The sequence below is a fragment of the Bicyclus anynana genome, chromosome 26, assembly GCF_947172395.1.
Source record: "Bicyclus anynana chromosome 26, ilBicAnyn1.1, whole genome shotgun sequence".
Taxonomy (NCBI): domain Eukaryota; kingdom Metazoa; phylum Arthropoda; class Insecta; order Lepidoptera; family Nymphalidae; genus Bicyclus; species Bicyclus anynana.
Window position 1 is genome coordinate 6,058,507 of NC_069108.1, and position 16,281 is coordinate 6,074,787.

Consider the following 16,281-nt stretch of genomic DNA (forward strand, 5'->3'; position numbering starts at 1 on the left):
GGGTAGTTACGAGGGTAAAGTATCGCGGAACGCGTAATCAGTTGCAATATAGTGACGGCCTGCCTTATGGCGCGGTCCAAAACGACGGTACCAGCACTCCGGCCCACGAACCAGCCCGGCCCCGGGGCGTGCCGCGGGTGGCAGACCGGGGCGGGTTCCAGACGGAGCGGAGTGTGAGTCTGATAGCCTTCGTTAGTCGCAAGAAGCTCGAAACAGGCATTCACAATGTATAATATACGAACTTCGCGGGACCCGAGCGCCGGAGCAACAACCGAAGCGAGTGCTCGCGACGGCGGCCGAGCGGCGAATCCCCTAGTGGGGCCAAGATTAAGTATTTATAATACTTTACAAACAAAGGATTATTGTATCCCGAAATATAACGGCTGTCATTGGAGAATCGAACTGGCGCCTATACGTCGAAACTGTTATTGGCTAAGTGTGAAGCACTTAACAAGGGTTGACATTCCATCGACGTTACGTAATTCTAACACAAAGGAATGTTGCGTGGGTTTTGTACAATGCAGCTTAAAGAGTTATTAATGCATCGCCACAGTTCGACAGTAGGCAAGGCACAAGAACGGGCTGTCGCCGCGCGCACACTTTAAAATTCCATATCTTGAGGACTAATTTCTTTCACGAGATTTTTTCTCAGTTTACAGTTATTTTAGTGAACATTCTCCATTCTCTGCGTGTTGGGCCAGCGTGGTGGACTATTCCCTGCCCTGTCATTCTGAGAAGAGACTCAAGCTCTGCCGTGAGCCGAATTTGGGATGATAATGATGATGATCTTGTACCTCAATAAAGACGAGATGCCAGGGATGCTGTATGAGCGAGATGAGCGCCAGGCGAACCCCATAGCAGAACAGACAGAACGTGAGAGTCGTGCCGTATCCCCAACGCTTTATTATTTTACCTGATAATACCAAAAAAATACAATAAAACCACTCATTTTTACCTGAATGCAAAGGATTATGCTTTTTCCGCGAATCTTGTATGTATGTAATATTCTTTATTACTTCATATCTTCCATACCGGATTTACGTAATTAAGAGGTGAAATAAAAATACTGTGAGACGCCATAGACTCCAGGCGAAAGAAAAAAACATTTTTTTTTTCGAATATTTTTTATCTTAATCGCTATACAAAATTTAGGAGCGAGCCGGATCAGTCGGATTTTCTAATTACTGACTTGTGTTATATTATGAATCACTAAATCTCGATGTATATTTATCAATTTTATTATTTTGGGAACATCACAAACAACATATATGGTCAAGTGTGATGTTAGCGTCACTTCAAAAAAGGTTAGGGGTACATTGATAAAATTTTAGGGACACAACGTCAACTTATACATAGACTCCGCACCACGAAAAAAGTCTCATAATGTCGTAATGGTCTTTGTCATTTGGTAATGGCGGTCTTATTGTCATTTGTGTAAGGCGATGTCAATTTTAGTTCAGGTTTACCCGCGGGATTTCTTTCGTGGCTCGGAGTCTAGAACCAAGTGTAACTTTAGCTAGGCCTGAACAAAGTTTGAGACACATCAATCAACCTGAGTATACTGTGATCAACAAAACTTAAAAAATATTTGTAGGTTTGGGTGTACTCTTCTATAACAAGATCCCCAAGACTGTGATGGACCTGCCAATGCACAACTTTAAGCAATGGGTCAAAAAACATTTACTTAGTCGAGATTACTACACTATTGATGAGTTCCTTAACGATAAAGGTGTTTGGAGGCCATTGGATCAGCTTCCACCTTCACACAGGAAGTAAAACTATAAGAAATTGTAATTGTTATCAATTGTAAATTATAATACTGTATGACTTTTTCATTTCAAAAGAGCAACTGTTGAGTTTCTTGCCGGTATCTTCTCAGCAGAACCTGCCTTCCGAACCGGTGGTAGAATCTTTACAAATAGTCAACTGACGTGTCAAAAGTGCTTGTAAACTGAGCCTACTTGAAATAAATGAATTTTAAATTTGAATTTGAACTTTTAGGGCCAACTGGTTAACTTTCATTCTCACCAGAAAAGAAGAAAAACAGCAGTTCTCCGATGAAACTCTGCGCGGCGACGACCACGCCCTCGATCAGTTTGATCTGTTCCATAGAGCCGGTTGTCTCTGCCAGCTCTTCTAAAAACCTGGAATGAGGGTATTTTATAAATAGGGATGATGACTAGGTTTGAATATATTGATTTTTATGATGCATTCGGGTCAATAAGATCAATGTTAACTAATTTATACTTAAAAAGCAAAGATTGCCTGGACATTTGCAAAATAGATAGGATTTTAAGAATTCAAAATTATTTTTTTTTTATTGTAATTAGATGAAAATTCAGTTTTAGTGTCCTTACATTAAATATATGACATTTCTCAACATATGAAATTTTGTTTGAACGAATCTAACGATCATTATTTTGCAAATATCCAGTCAATCTTTGCTTTTTATGTATAAATTAGTTAACATTGACTTTATTTACCCGAACGTATCATAAAAATCAATACATTCAAACCTAGTCATCATCCCCTTAACCCTACGTCCATTGGTCACAAGTCCGGGATCATGCTCGAATTTTTCTCTCTACCACGCGATGGACCCGGCACCTGCACGGTGAATCCATGGAATGCTAAGATGTTCATCACACGATGGTGTGTACCAGAACATGTAGTAGATGATAAAGCTGTCGAACACGCCGACCACCACCGCGAAGCTGATGAACACCAGCACCCGCGGGATACGCAGCACGTCTCGCAGAGCCTTGCCCGAGTCGTCCGGACTCGACAGGGACGGCAGCTGGGGAAACCAAATAATTAAGATTGAATGAAAGCAATAGGAATGATGACAGTTTTTTAAATTGTATATAAAATAAGAGTATGCTAATAGTAAAGCAACAGGGTATCTGCGATCATTACTTTCAGAGCTACAGGGATTTAAAGGGTCAGATTTGCGGCACTGCCCCATACAAAATGGTACGAAATAATGACGTCGTAGGCACTTAATGATCGTTAGATTTATATGAGCGTTTAAACAAAATTTCTAATATCTTTGTTATTTCTGAGTTTATGTTTATAGTTGATATGTTAAAAAATGTCACATTTAATGTAAGGAAGCTAAAACTGTATGAATTTTCATCTAATTACGAGAAAAGATTTTTAATAGATTTTGAAATTTTATAATCTTATTTATTTTGCAAATATCCAGTCAATCTTTGCTTTTTATGTATAAATTAATTATCATTGACCTTGTTTACCCGAATTTATTATAAACATTAATATATTCAAACCTAGTCATCATCCCCATTAACCATTGTAATAACTGTATGTATGCAGGAATACACACACACACGAGACAAACACACTCAAATACAAAGATTTATGTATACCTGTTTAGATATAAGCGGACGCTCGCGACTTCGTACACGTGGTAATTAATGTCCAACGTCCACGTAGTAATTTCAACTCCTATTTCACCACTTTAGGGGATGAATTTTAAAAATTCTTGAATCTCGTTATATTTCGTTTTTTTATGATTTATGAAGAAATTTTTAAAACTGTAACTCTAAAAATAAAATGACTTTCTTAGGCCAATCTTAAAGTGGCCTTATTTTTAACAGACTGCATGAGGGTTATGTTTTATCTTATATGTATTTATGTAACATACTTTATTGCATCATATCTTGTAAACCACTGAACAATAAGCCGCCCAGCAGAGCTGTAACCCCGCACCCCGCTTTGCCCCATACCTACAGTACCCCATTTGATCCTCACTTACATTCAGCTTCCTGCACGCCCCCAAGTCGACGGCAGTGGCTACGATGGTCACTATGAAATTAGGCGTGCAGACCTTGGTGTTATGACCCCGTACCCCGCTGTACCCCATTCGATCCTTACTTACAATCAGCTTCCTGCACGCCCCCAAGTCGACGGCAGTAGCTACGATGGTCACTATGAAATTAGGCGTGCAGCCCTTGGTGTTATGACCCCGTACCCCGCTTTACCCCATTCGATCCTCACTCACATTCAGCTTCCTGCACGCCCCCAAGTCGACGGCAGTGGCTACGATGGCCACTATTAAGGCAGGCTGAAGTCCTTAGTACCGTGACCCCGTACCCCACTGTGCCCCACTCTATCCTAACTTAGATTCTGCTAGGCTGCTTAGGCGTGAAGTCTTTGGTGCGTGACCCTCCCCCCCCCGTACTCCGCTGTGCCCCACATCGGCTGTGCCCTACATCCACTGTGCCCCACATCCGCTGTACCCCACTCAATCCTCACTTACATTCAGCTTCCTGCACGCCCCCAAGTCGACGGCAGTGGCTACGATGGCCACTATGAAGGCAGGCGTGAAGTCCTTGGTGCGCGATGCCCCCGACACCACGTCAATGAGCCAGCCGCCTAGCAGAGCTGTGACCCCATACCCCGCTGTGCCCCACGCCCGCTGTGCCCCGTACTTGGACCCCCGCTCTGGGCCTACAAATATTATTAAATTTAAAGATTAAGTTTATATACAAAATATATCTTATTATTTGATTAACTTACCCAAAACATCAAAACAAACGGCATCTCCAATACAATTGGCAACATTAAACGCAACTGTACCAATACACATCAAAATGACAAATGCCCAAAAAGTGCATGTCATATACAAACTACCTCCATCCTCTTCATCTGCGATTTGAATCCTATCTCCATCCTTCTCCAACACACCCACTTTATTAGCATTCGAGTCTCCTATCTCTCTTTTACTCCTATTATAAACATCAACATCTATTAACGACTCATCGTAGCATAACAAGTTGCAATCCTTTATCGGAGTACACGTCATCTCTCCCTCGCGCATATCGTCAAAATCCATGTGTAAGAGCGAGCAAGATATATTTTTATTATCAACGTACACAGTGTTTATGAATGTTGTGTTTGTCAAGTAAACTTGGAAGTTATCGTCTGTGGTGCAGTTCCAATGACAAGTGTACTTTTCCAAGATGGCCACTTCGCTTGTGTTGTATTTTTTTATGTAAACTGTGTCGTTGAGTTGGTACACCGATTCTAATAGTGGTTCCGGTGTTTCCGGTTCCTCCGGCATTGGTAAAAACCATAGACAACAGTAGGACCCGGACATTATTAGTATGAGCATCATGAAGACGAATTTTCTTCTACTCTGAAACAATAAAAGCAAGTAAAAAAAAAATTTTTTTTTAAATGAAAATTAATATTATTTATTATATTTTTTTTTAGCAGACTCAAAAGTGGTTTACAAACAATAAGAAAACTAATGTCGAACTTAATCAACAAATCAAACTGTAACCAAAATAAGATCCTAGAATGGTGCAGAGCAGAGACTGGTGGAGTCACGCACTTGTGAACGTTGTGTGAAGGGTTAAGGGCGTCCTTAACTGTTAACAAACTCTCCTCTTGTCCACTCAAGTCACTCTCCCCGCCTATCCCAAGTAACCCATAAAGAATTACACAACAAGAAATGTGGACGGCTCGAACGCCACGAGTATACTGAAGCCGACTGCACGACGAGCGCCTTATATCAAAGTCAAAAAACAAAATTCATTTATTTCAAATAGGCTTAGTTTACAAGCTCTTTCAAAACGTCTGGTAATATTAAACTTAAGATAATAGTGATAATAATCATTCGAAAACTTAAAATTAAAAATACGAAGGTTCCAAACGCGCCTTGGTCCGAGAAGAGCCTACAACAAACTCAGCCAAGGTTTATTTTCATATATTATATCACACTATCGCAAGTCGTTCCGCCACCGATCGGTACCCCACTCTAACTCCCCACTCTTTACGAAAATTCGTGCCACCTGACGTCATATCCATCTCAGGCTACTATTTCCTACACTATAATAAAGCTTTTCTATACTAATATTATAAAGAGAATGGTTTTGATTTTTTGTTAGTTTGCATTGAAGAGGCTCTGAACTGATTTGAAAATACTTTCACCATTATTGCAGGCGTCCACAGATACGCATCGTACGCATCGGACGCATCGGACGCATCGCATCAAACGATAACTAATCTATACACAGAGTAAATCATCAAGATGATACAGAGTGAGTCTTTATAAGCAGCGTGGTGAAGCAAGTGAAACCCATAAAAGCCCCAAAAGTCGCGCGTCTCCTTGACAGCCGCATATACTAACTTTTTCATTAATTTGTATTTCAAAATTTACCGCATTACTAACTAACATCAGTTACGTAAAATAATATAGATAATCAACAATAAATAATCAATAAAAAAAAACAACATCTTATTTGTGTAAGTAGTTTTTGTGAAGTTTTTAAAATATTTAAAAACTTAAGTCTAAAACTTGAATAATGTTGAAAGTTACTGATAAGGGAGGGGGGTAGCGATGCTCCGCCAGCACGACTTCATACCCCCGCAGTCCTTCTCTCTGCTCCCCGCGCAGTCCTTTCCCCCCCGTCGCCCTCGAATCATGGAAGTGTCAACGTACTTGCCAAGCTTTAGTCGAACACTCACCGGCCAATAGTCCACAATGTATCCGAACAGCGGTTTCGCCGCCGCCCACAGCAGGGGCAGCACGGCGGTCACCAGTCCCATAACGGCGGGCGACACCCCCAACTGCTTGCCGAATACATTGATCTGCGGCAGCAATGGCCCCAGCGCTGAAAAAAATAGCATACATTTATCTATACTAATATTATAAAGAGGAAATGAATTTGTATGTTTGTTTGTAATGAATAGGCTCAAAAACTACTGGACCGATTTTAAAAATTCTTTCACCATTCGAAAGCTACATTATCCACAAGTAACATAGGCTAAATTATTTTTTTATTTTGGAAATAAATAGGGTGCCGTAAGATATTTGGGTTTTTCGGACACAAGGTGTAAAAAATCAACCAGAAAAGTATGGTGGGGGTAGGTAGGAGTAGGGTAGGGGTAGGGTAGGCTAGGGGTAATTGAAAGTTTACATCGAGTTTCACTCGGACGAAGTCGCGGGCGTCGGCTATAACATATATACAGGGTGCTCAGAGCCGTGATAGCCCAGTGGATATGACCTCTGCCTCCGATTCCGGTGGGTGTGGGTTCGAATCCGGTCCGGGGCATGCACCTCCAACTTTTCAAATGTGTGTATTTTAAGAAATTAAATATCACGTGTCTCAAACGGTGAAGGAAAACATCGTGAGGAAACCTGCATACCAGAGAATTTTCTTAATTCTCTGCGTGTGTGAAGTCTGCCAATCCGCATTGGGCCAGCGTGGTGGACTACTGGCCTAACCCTTTTCATTCTGAGAGGAGATTCGAGCTCAGCAGTGAGCCGAATATGGGTTGATAATGATGATACAGGGTGCTCGGGAGTATTTCATGACGCCGCGCGGTTTTAACCGCGTGGTTCCCGTTCCCATTGGAAAACGGGGATAATATAGTCTACAGCCTCTTCGATAAATGGGCTATCTAACACTGAAAGAATTTTTCAAATCGGACCAGTAGTTCCTGAGATTAGCGCGTTCAAACAAACATACTTTTCAGCTTTATAATATTAGTATAAATTACACTCAGTGGCTTTCTAGTGGTAGTTATTTATGTCACTGTCAGGTAATAGCACGATTGTTACAATCGCTAATTACGTGCAGTGGCTTACAATACTTTTTCTGCGACCATGATGAATATAATATTATTATTACACAACGCACGGCCTCCGTGGCGCAGTGGTATGCGCGGTGGATTTAATGACGGAGGACCTGGGTTCGATCCCCGGCTGGGCCGATTGAGGTTTTCTTAATTGGTCCAGGTCTAGCTGATGGAAGGCTTCGGCTGTGGCTAGTTACCACCCTACCGACAAAGACGTACCGCCAAGCGATTTAGCGTTCCGGTACGATGTCGTGTAGAAACCGAAAGGAGTGTGGATTTTCTTCCTCCTCCTAACAAGTTAGCCCGCTTCCATCTTAGATTACATCATCACTTACCATCAGGTGAGATTGTAGTCAAGGGCTAACTTGTAAAGAATAAAAAAAAAAATGAAACGCAAGCGAAACCACAGGCCGCAACTAGAACAACCGCATCACGTGAACGACAACTGATAGAACAACAAGTTATTATTATCTCGTGTCGCGTACAATTACTGCAATAAAACATTCATTTGTTAATTGTATTTTACTACATCCCGGCTTGAGGAAAACCAACTATAAACCTTGTTGTAAAATCATAGAATGGCTTGCAAACAAATTAAAAATTTAACTATACTGCAGCCTATCTTGAGAGCCGCGATAGCCCAGTGGATATGACCTCTGCCTGCGATTCCGAATTGTGATGGGTTCGAATCCGGTCCGGGGCATGCGCCGCCAACTTTTTCGTCTTAATAACACTCGGGTTATTAAGAGATATCTTAATTACATAAATCCGTTCAACAGTTTGGAAGATATGAGGTAATAAAGAATATTACATACATACAAACATACATGCATACAAGCAGGAGCGGCTTTAGGGTAGGGCGCGGTTGGGCGACCGCCCAGGGGCGCCAGGTGCGATGGGCGCCAGAACAGAAACAAGGATAATTGCCAGAAGAACTAAAGTCAACGATTCGCGAAGTTGAAGTGACAATGGGCAGGGCACATAGCTCGAAGGGCCGATGAACGATGGGGTCCCAACGTGCTGGAATGGCGATCCCCCACTAAATGGACCGAGGACATCAAGCGAGTTGCACGGAGCCGCGAAACTTGTGAATTTTACGCTGATAAAGTCACGGGCGTCTAATCTATATATATAAAAATGAATTGCTGTTCGTTAGTCTCGCTAAAACTCGAGAACGGCATAACGGATTTATCTTATCTTGGTCTTGAAATGTTCGTGGAGGTATAGGGAAGGTTTAAAAGGTGAGAAAAAATCAAATAATTTCCGGGAAAACCCTAAAAACTGCCCTTTTCTATTTCCCATACAAACGTTTAAGAGTCAAGCGGTAGGGGTAGGGTAGGGGTAGGGTAGGGTAGGGGTAGGGTAGGGGTAGAGGTATAGAAGGGTAGAGTAGGGATAGAGAATAAGTGCAATAATGTCAAAACGAAGCTTGACCGGGTCCGCTAGTAATAATTAAATCCATTTTTTAATCGACTTCCAAAAAGGAGGAGGTTCTACGTTAGGCTGTATGTATGTTCTTTTTTTGTTCGAATGGGTTTCAATGGGAGAGGGGCGCCGTAAAATTCTCGCCCAGGGGCGCTGGTAGTGCTAAAGCCGGCACTGCATACAAGATACGCGCGAAAAATATAACCCATCTTGTAGTCGGGTAATAAACATACATTTAATTAAAAAATAAACATACATACAGCCGAACGTAGAACCTCCTCCTTTTTGGAAGTCGGTTAAAAAAGAAACATATGCGTCGTACTGAGACCCTCTTCCTTTTTTTGAAGTTGGTTAAAAATTCTAAATTGATTATAACTGAGCCGTGCTGGGCATCGAACTCAGGACCTCTGTTGAAGGCTACCAATTGCGCCAGAGAGGTATACTTGTATTACTGTGAGATAATCATAACAGTAAAATCGTTTTATCTGTCTTTATGTCTACGTAAAGGACTTATCTGTAATCTATTATTCTGATAACAATAATGCCCTAGTATTATCTCAGTTTTAAGTTATTATGTAAATTATGATTTCTGTTTTTTTAAACAGACTGGAAGTAGGTGTTTTTTATAAATATACTTAAACAATACACATCACTATCTAGCCCCAAAGTAAGCATACAGAGTAGCTTGTGTTATGGTCGCTAAGATAGTTGATATTATAAGAATCATATACATTTATATACTACATATAAATACTTTTATAATGTATAAATACACACAGACACTGGAAAACATCCATGCTCGTGTTTAAAAGCAATTTAAAATTTAAAAAAATAATAAACATCCTACGCAAAAAATACTTACAGTATATAAGGAACAAACCCTTAAATACGATATTATATATACGAAGAGTCGGGTTTTCTTTTTTTTTAAATCTTTACAATTTAGCCTTTGACTACAATCTCACCTGATGGTAAGTGATGATGCAATGTAAGATAGAAGTGGGGTAACTTGTTAGGAGGAGGATGAAAATCCACACCCTATTCGGTTTCTACACAACATCGTACTGGAACGCTAAATCGCTTGGCGGTACGTCTTTGTCGGTAAGGTGGGAACTAGCCACGGCAGAAGGCGTCCACCAGCCAGTCTTGGACCAATTAAGAAAACCTCAATCAGTCCAGCTGGGGATCGACCCAGGAACTCCGTCTTGTATATCCACCGCGCATACCACTGCGCCAAGGAGGTCGTTCTAGCGACCATCCTGGTCCGAGACTTGGTCGCTAACTATGAGCCTCATAAGAAGGCTCAGAGTCACACAGCGGGCGATGGAACGAGCTATGTTAGGAGTATCTCTGCGTGATCGAATCAGATATGAGGAGATCCGCAGAAGAACCAAAGTCACCGACGTAGCTCAAATAGTCGCGAATATGAAATGGCAATGGGCGGAGCACATAGTGCGAAGAGCCGATGGACGTTGGGGTCCCAGGGTGCTGGAATGGCGACCCCACACTAGAAAACACAGTGTTGGTCGACCCCCCACCAGGTGGACTGACGACATCAAGCGAGTCGCAGGGATTCGCTGGATGCAGGTGGCTCAGTATCGTGATTTTTTTTTTTTTTTTTTTATTCTTTACAAGTTATCCCTTGACTACAATCTCACCTGATGGTAAGTGATGATGCAGTCTAAGATGGAAGCGGGCTAACTTGTTAGGAGGAGGATGAAAATCCACACCCCTTTCGGTTTCTACACGGCATCGTACCGGAACGCTAAATCGCTTGGCGGTACGTCTTTGCCAGTAGGGTGGTAACTAGCCACGGCCGAAGCCTCCCACCAGCCAAAGTGATGTTTGGAAGTCCCTACAAAAGGCCTATGTCCTGCAGTGGACGTGCATCGGCTGATATGATGATAATGATGAAACTTAGAGCCGTGATAACCCAGTGGATTCGGAGGGCGTAGGTTCGAATCCGGTCCGGAGCTTGCACCTGTAACTTTTCAGTTATGTGCATTTTAAGAAATTAAATATCACGTTCGAACGGTGGAGGAAAATCATTATGAGGAAACTTGCATACCAGAGAATTTTCTAAATTCTCTTTGTATGTGAAGTCTGCCAATCCGCAGTGGGCTAGAGTGGTGGACTATTAACCTAACTCCTCTCACACTGAGAGGAGACTCGTGCTCAACAGTGCGCCGAATATGAGTTGTCAATGATGATGATGATGATCTTGTGTAAATGTCGATTTCTGTTTTTTTAACAAATGTTAAAATAGATATTTAAAAGGAACCTAAACCTAACCTAACCTAAATATAAATAGGATTACTTTTTCGTCTGTCTGTCAAGACCAGGGAAATCAAACCCAGACCTTTTTCTGATATAAAGATCTCGAGAACGCGTATTGAAATGCATTCAAATCATCCAGAGAATACACGGCAATTTAGTAATACCACTGTATGGCTATCATACAGTAGGGGCGATGATTGAAAAATACCAAGCACCAACTAACCGTCAACCGATTTATCGTCCGACTAAGATACGCGTCAAATAACGAGATGTTATTTACTAGATGACGCCGCGCGGTTTCACTTAATAGCCTATAGCCTACTAACTCTTCAGCTTTATAATATTAGTGTAGATTGAAACAGCCAATGCCTACCACCAGACCAGAGACTTGAGCCAATTTGGGAAATATTTTTTTTAGTCTCTCATTATTTCTGGAATCTGTCGTGAGACATTCTGCTGGATTTTAAGTATTTATATTAAGGCGTATTCGGTGCAAAATCCAGTGATTTGCCCAAATATCAGATGTAGTGTCTATTTCATGACATCTTGTGAAAAATATAAAATCCTAAATTGCCCCAAGCTGGGAATCTAACCGGAAATAGAAGGACATTTCTATTCAAACATTCTTCTATATAGCTCTCTCTTTCGTCACTGCATAGCATATTACTGTTTTGTTGGAATAGGATGAAAAAAGAGCTGAATGTTGAGACAATTATATTGTTATCTCTTTTGGAACGAAACGAAAGACAGCGTGATAGGTACAGAAAATTTGAATTGGCGCGAATTATAAGCTACTGTTGCCATGTAGAAACTCTACTATGGTGTCATGTAAACTAAATTGAACTCTAAGTTCACCCGATACCATGTTATTGCTTTTTTTCTAAGCATGAGATCGAAGTTTCGCAAACGAGTTAATGCACGTGGAATTCGTTTTTTCTTTCGTATAACTAAGTATTCTTAAGTCTGGTTTGTAAAGTTTTAGCTTCTTAACTTAACTACTTATTTTATTATATTTATGCAATGTTATACTAGGTATAGATCGGTTACATCCCTACAAAATCACCGCAAAAAGTAATCCGAATATGCTACAAAACTGAGCGCACACATGCACAATTTTGTCTTTAATTCCATTATTTATTTATGTATATATAGTTTTTACACATCCTGAACACACAACTCGACATTGTAGACGATATTTAGGTATTATTTGTTTAAATAACGTTTTCGGACACAACTAACATTGAGATGTGGAAATTTCCTCTTTTGAGCGCCTCAATTTTTATGACCTAGTAACACATCTAACAGTATTTAACATCATTGTATTTATGTACAAATAAAATAAAAAGTCAAAGGTTGAACTACTGACTACTACTAACTAAGTACTAACTGACTAATCCAACTGTACGATAGGTTGACAGTGGTGAACGGTTACTCCTAAATTGATGTGGGGGGCCATTAGGGACCTTGACATGTGAACTTAATGACAAGTAGGTGTCACGACCTCTGCCTAACTGTGGAATTGATTGCTGTGAGACCAATAGGGTTGTCGAACTGTGTTAAATAATTATAACACCTTAATGTTCTTATTTTTTTCAATAATAATTCCTTTACAAATGTCAACAGTAAAAGTAGAATTAAAATTCACTAGCAACAAATCACGAGCCGTGATAGCCTAGTGGATATGGCCGTAGGTTCGAATCCGATCCAGGGAATGCATCTCCTACTTTTCTATTGTGTGAGAGGGGGAGACGAATATCTTAGCATTTCATGGATTCACCGTGCGGGTGCTGGGTCCATCGCGTGGTAGAGAGAAAAACACCAAGCAAAGTCCAGGACTTGTGACTATTAGATGTAGGGTTAAAGAATTCCTTGAAGATCAATCAACACTCCCCTTCTCTGCTCGTGTTGTTCTCCCTACCTATCCAAATTTGGTAAGATCCTATTAGAGCAGCTTTGGATACTCGTTCTAATATAGAACTAGCTGCACTTCTAGAGAGGCCAAGGTCTTTAAGCAAGTTAGAGAGAGATTTTGGTGGTAATCCTCTCACACCTACTTCTACTATGGCGTACAGACTAACTACATAGCCATTTTTAGTTAGTAAAAAAACAGTGAATGAAAACTTTGTAAGGAAACCTGAACACCAGAGAATTAAGAAAATTCTCTGCATGTGTGAAGTCTACCACTCCGCATTGGGCCAGCGTTGTGGACTATAGGCCTAACCCCTCTTATTCTGAGAGGAGACTCAAGCTCAGCAGAACATCCAAACCCACACCCTCCTGAATCTGAGACAGAGTTCATATCCACTAGGCTATCACTCCTTTCAACACACATATTTTTACACAATAATATACGTTAATATTGATAGTAAGCTATGATTGTACCCATTGCTAGGGTAAAAACCAATAATAAATGAATTTATTCTATAGTATATAAGCCTGAGCTTGACTACAGGTTATCTGATAGAAAGCATTAACCGTGACGTCTAAGATGGGTTGCTCTTGTCTAAAAATGCTTAAAAGTAATACCCACTGGCCTATACAACATTGGCCCAGGTAACCCGGGTATACACCATAAAAGTATATGGAGATGATAATATGGTGTTCAAATAAAAATTTGGTTTAATAAAAGTATGTTTCATGAAGAAGAATACATTTTTTTATCACTCTTCTAGGGAAAAATGTTCGCTGACACCGAAGAGGCAAGGTAGCATTTGAAGCTGTATTATTTTTTCCTGTTATCAACAATAACAAACAAACAAACCAATTTTGACGGCCTTCGTGACGCAGTGGTATGCGCGGTGGATTTACAAAACGGAGGTCTTGGGTTCAAACCCCGGCTGGGCAAATTGCAATTTTCTTAATTTGTCCAGGTCTTGCTGGTGGGAAGCTTCGGCCGTGATCTTAGACTGCATCATCACTTACCATCAGGTGAGATTGTAGTCAAGGGCTAACTTGTAAAGAATAAAAAAAAAAATCTTCATAAATATCGTAAAACACAGGCTGTATGGTCAACAATCTTGAATCAAGCTTGTCCCCTTTATGGACAACTTATAGATTGTAAAGTAATTTATTTATTGTTTCTATAATACTACAATTTATTGAGGTCTTTCAATAGCATCGCATCAGTGGTAGAAGCGATGCTTGCCGATTCTAAAGTTTACATACAATCTATATACCGGAGTGGTGCTTTCAATCATACACCAGTTATGGTAAAATGTATAAAGGCTCAATTCTAGAAATGTCCCATCATGTTAAACCTACATTTTCATGAATAAAATATCATTCATGAATGAATGAATGAATGAATGTCATTTATTCATTCATTCATTCATTTAATAATGTCTCATCAAAGGTGGAAGCACTACTTATCACATTACTCATTTTAATGGTAAGAGATTTGACAATTGATGATTGATGATGAGTTTCACAATGAGACTTCAGTTGAGCGCCTTTTGCTGAGCGACAACCGATAGCGGAGGTCAATTATCAAATTTTTTTAGATATAAATATATATACTTAAATATACTTAAACAATACACATCACTATCTAGCCCCAAAGTAAGCATACAGAGTAGCTTGTGTTATGGGTGCTAAGATAGTTGATATTATAATATTAATACACAATTATATACTACATATAAATACTTATATAATGTATAAATACACACAGACACTGGAAAACACTCATGCTCATCACACAAATATTTTCCAGTAGTGGGAATCGAACCCACGGCCGTGGATGCAGAAAGCAGGGTCACTACCCACTGCGCCACGCGGCAGATATACCGGGTTGCCGGGTGGTTAGGGTAGGCCTCGGCCATGGAATGGCATTCCCTTTTACTATCTATCTTGAAGGTGTTTAAAGAAGGTGTAGCAGGAAAAGAGAATATGCTTAAGCCTCAATGGTAAGAGCGGTCTGACTCATCACACAGAGGTGGTGGTCGGACCTACGCCCGGTGGTTTATTGTAGTGTTGTGTGTATTGATATGGAAATGGTCATATATGTAAAAGATATGACAAATATTCTTTAAGTAAAAAAAAATTATACACTTATTTCAGATATATTTTAATAAAGTTTTTTTTTACTTAAATTATTTTACTAAAATATAATAAAAATTATATTTTAGTAAAATAATACTTGGATAACAAATTCAGTAAAAAAAAAAATTAAGTGTCTAAAAAAATATAATACAGCAAATAGTAATAATCGTTTATTAATAGTACCTACTTTCTTCGTTTTTACAGACAAAGAACGTAATTAAATTATGCATTGCATTCCGGAGTTTGAACCGCGATAAAATTATCAACTCACCAGCGAAGAAGAAAAAGAAATGTATTTTCACAGGCAGAAGTCCCCTGTCGATCTTGAACTTCATTTTAATACGCAATCACTGTTCACAACACTACGAAAAATAGATTATTTATATAACGAAAGCTGAGCAAACATATTTTTAAAACTGGCGAAGGTTGTTAACCCCATAAAATATCTCTGTGCTGGCGAGTGGCGCACTGAACGGACCACTTTCTAATCTACTACAGAATTGATATGCCTGCAGCAGAATAATTTAAACAATAATAATATTATTGTTTACATTTGATCCGATCCGACGTTATCAAAAGTCGTCAAATTCAAAAGTCAAAACAATTGACGTTTGACATTGACTTTAGATATTGACATTCCAGTGTTACTATAAAAATTATAAAACTTTCCATTTATTTTTAAACTAACGGACCCCCGCGGTTTCACTCCCGTATTATTACGGGAACGGAAGTCGGAAACTCCCATAATTATACGGGAATAAAATAAAACCTATGTTTTATGATTCAAAAATCTGAAGACATTTTTGATTATCTTTTACTACTATATAAAAATAAGTCGGGTTTTCCTTCCTGACGCTATAACTCCAGAAAGCACGAACCGATTTCCACGGTTTTGCATTCGTTGGAAAGGTCTCGGGCTCCGTGAGGTTTATA

General features: G+C 39.9%; 1 protein-coding gene across 1 annotated transcript in view; it reads right to left on the minus strand.

Moving 5' to 3' along the window:
• The window catches only part of LOC112053908 (major facilitator superfamily domain-containing protein 6), a 31,909-nt gene extending 15,979 nt beyond the window's left edge, over window positions 1-15,930 (minus strand). Inside the window, exons 1-7 of the mRNA XM_052890007.1 lie at window positions 15,620-15,930; window positions 6,493-6,638; window positions 4,540-5,158; window positions 4,280-4,470; window positions 2,661-2,797; window positions 2,029-2,144; window positions 795-913 (exon numbers count right to left, since the gene is read on the minus strand). Coding sequence (XP_052745967.1) covers window positions 795-913; window positions 2,029-2,144; window positions 2,661-2,797; window positions 4,280-4,470; window positions 4,540-5,158; window positions 6,493-6,638; window positions 15,620-15,683 — 1,392 coding nt within the window. The 5' untranslated portion in view covers window positions 15,684-15,930. The remainder of the gene's footprint in view (window positions 1-794; window positions 914-2,028; window positions 2,145-2,660; window positions 2,798-4,279; window positions 4,471-4,539; window positions 5,159-6,492; window positions 6,639-15,619) is intronic.
• Window positions 15,931-16,281: the final 351 nt, after the last annotated feature.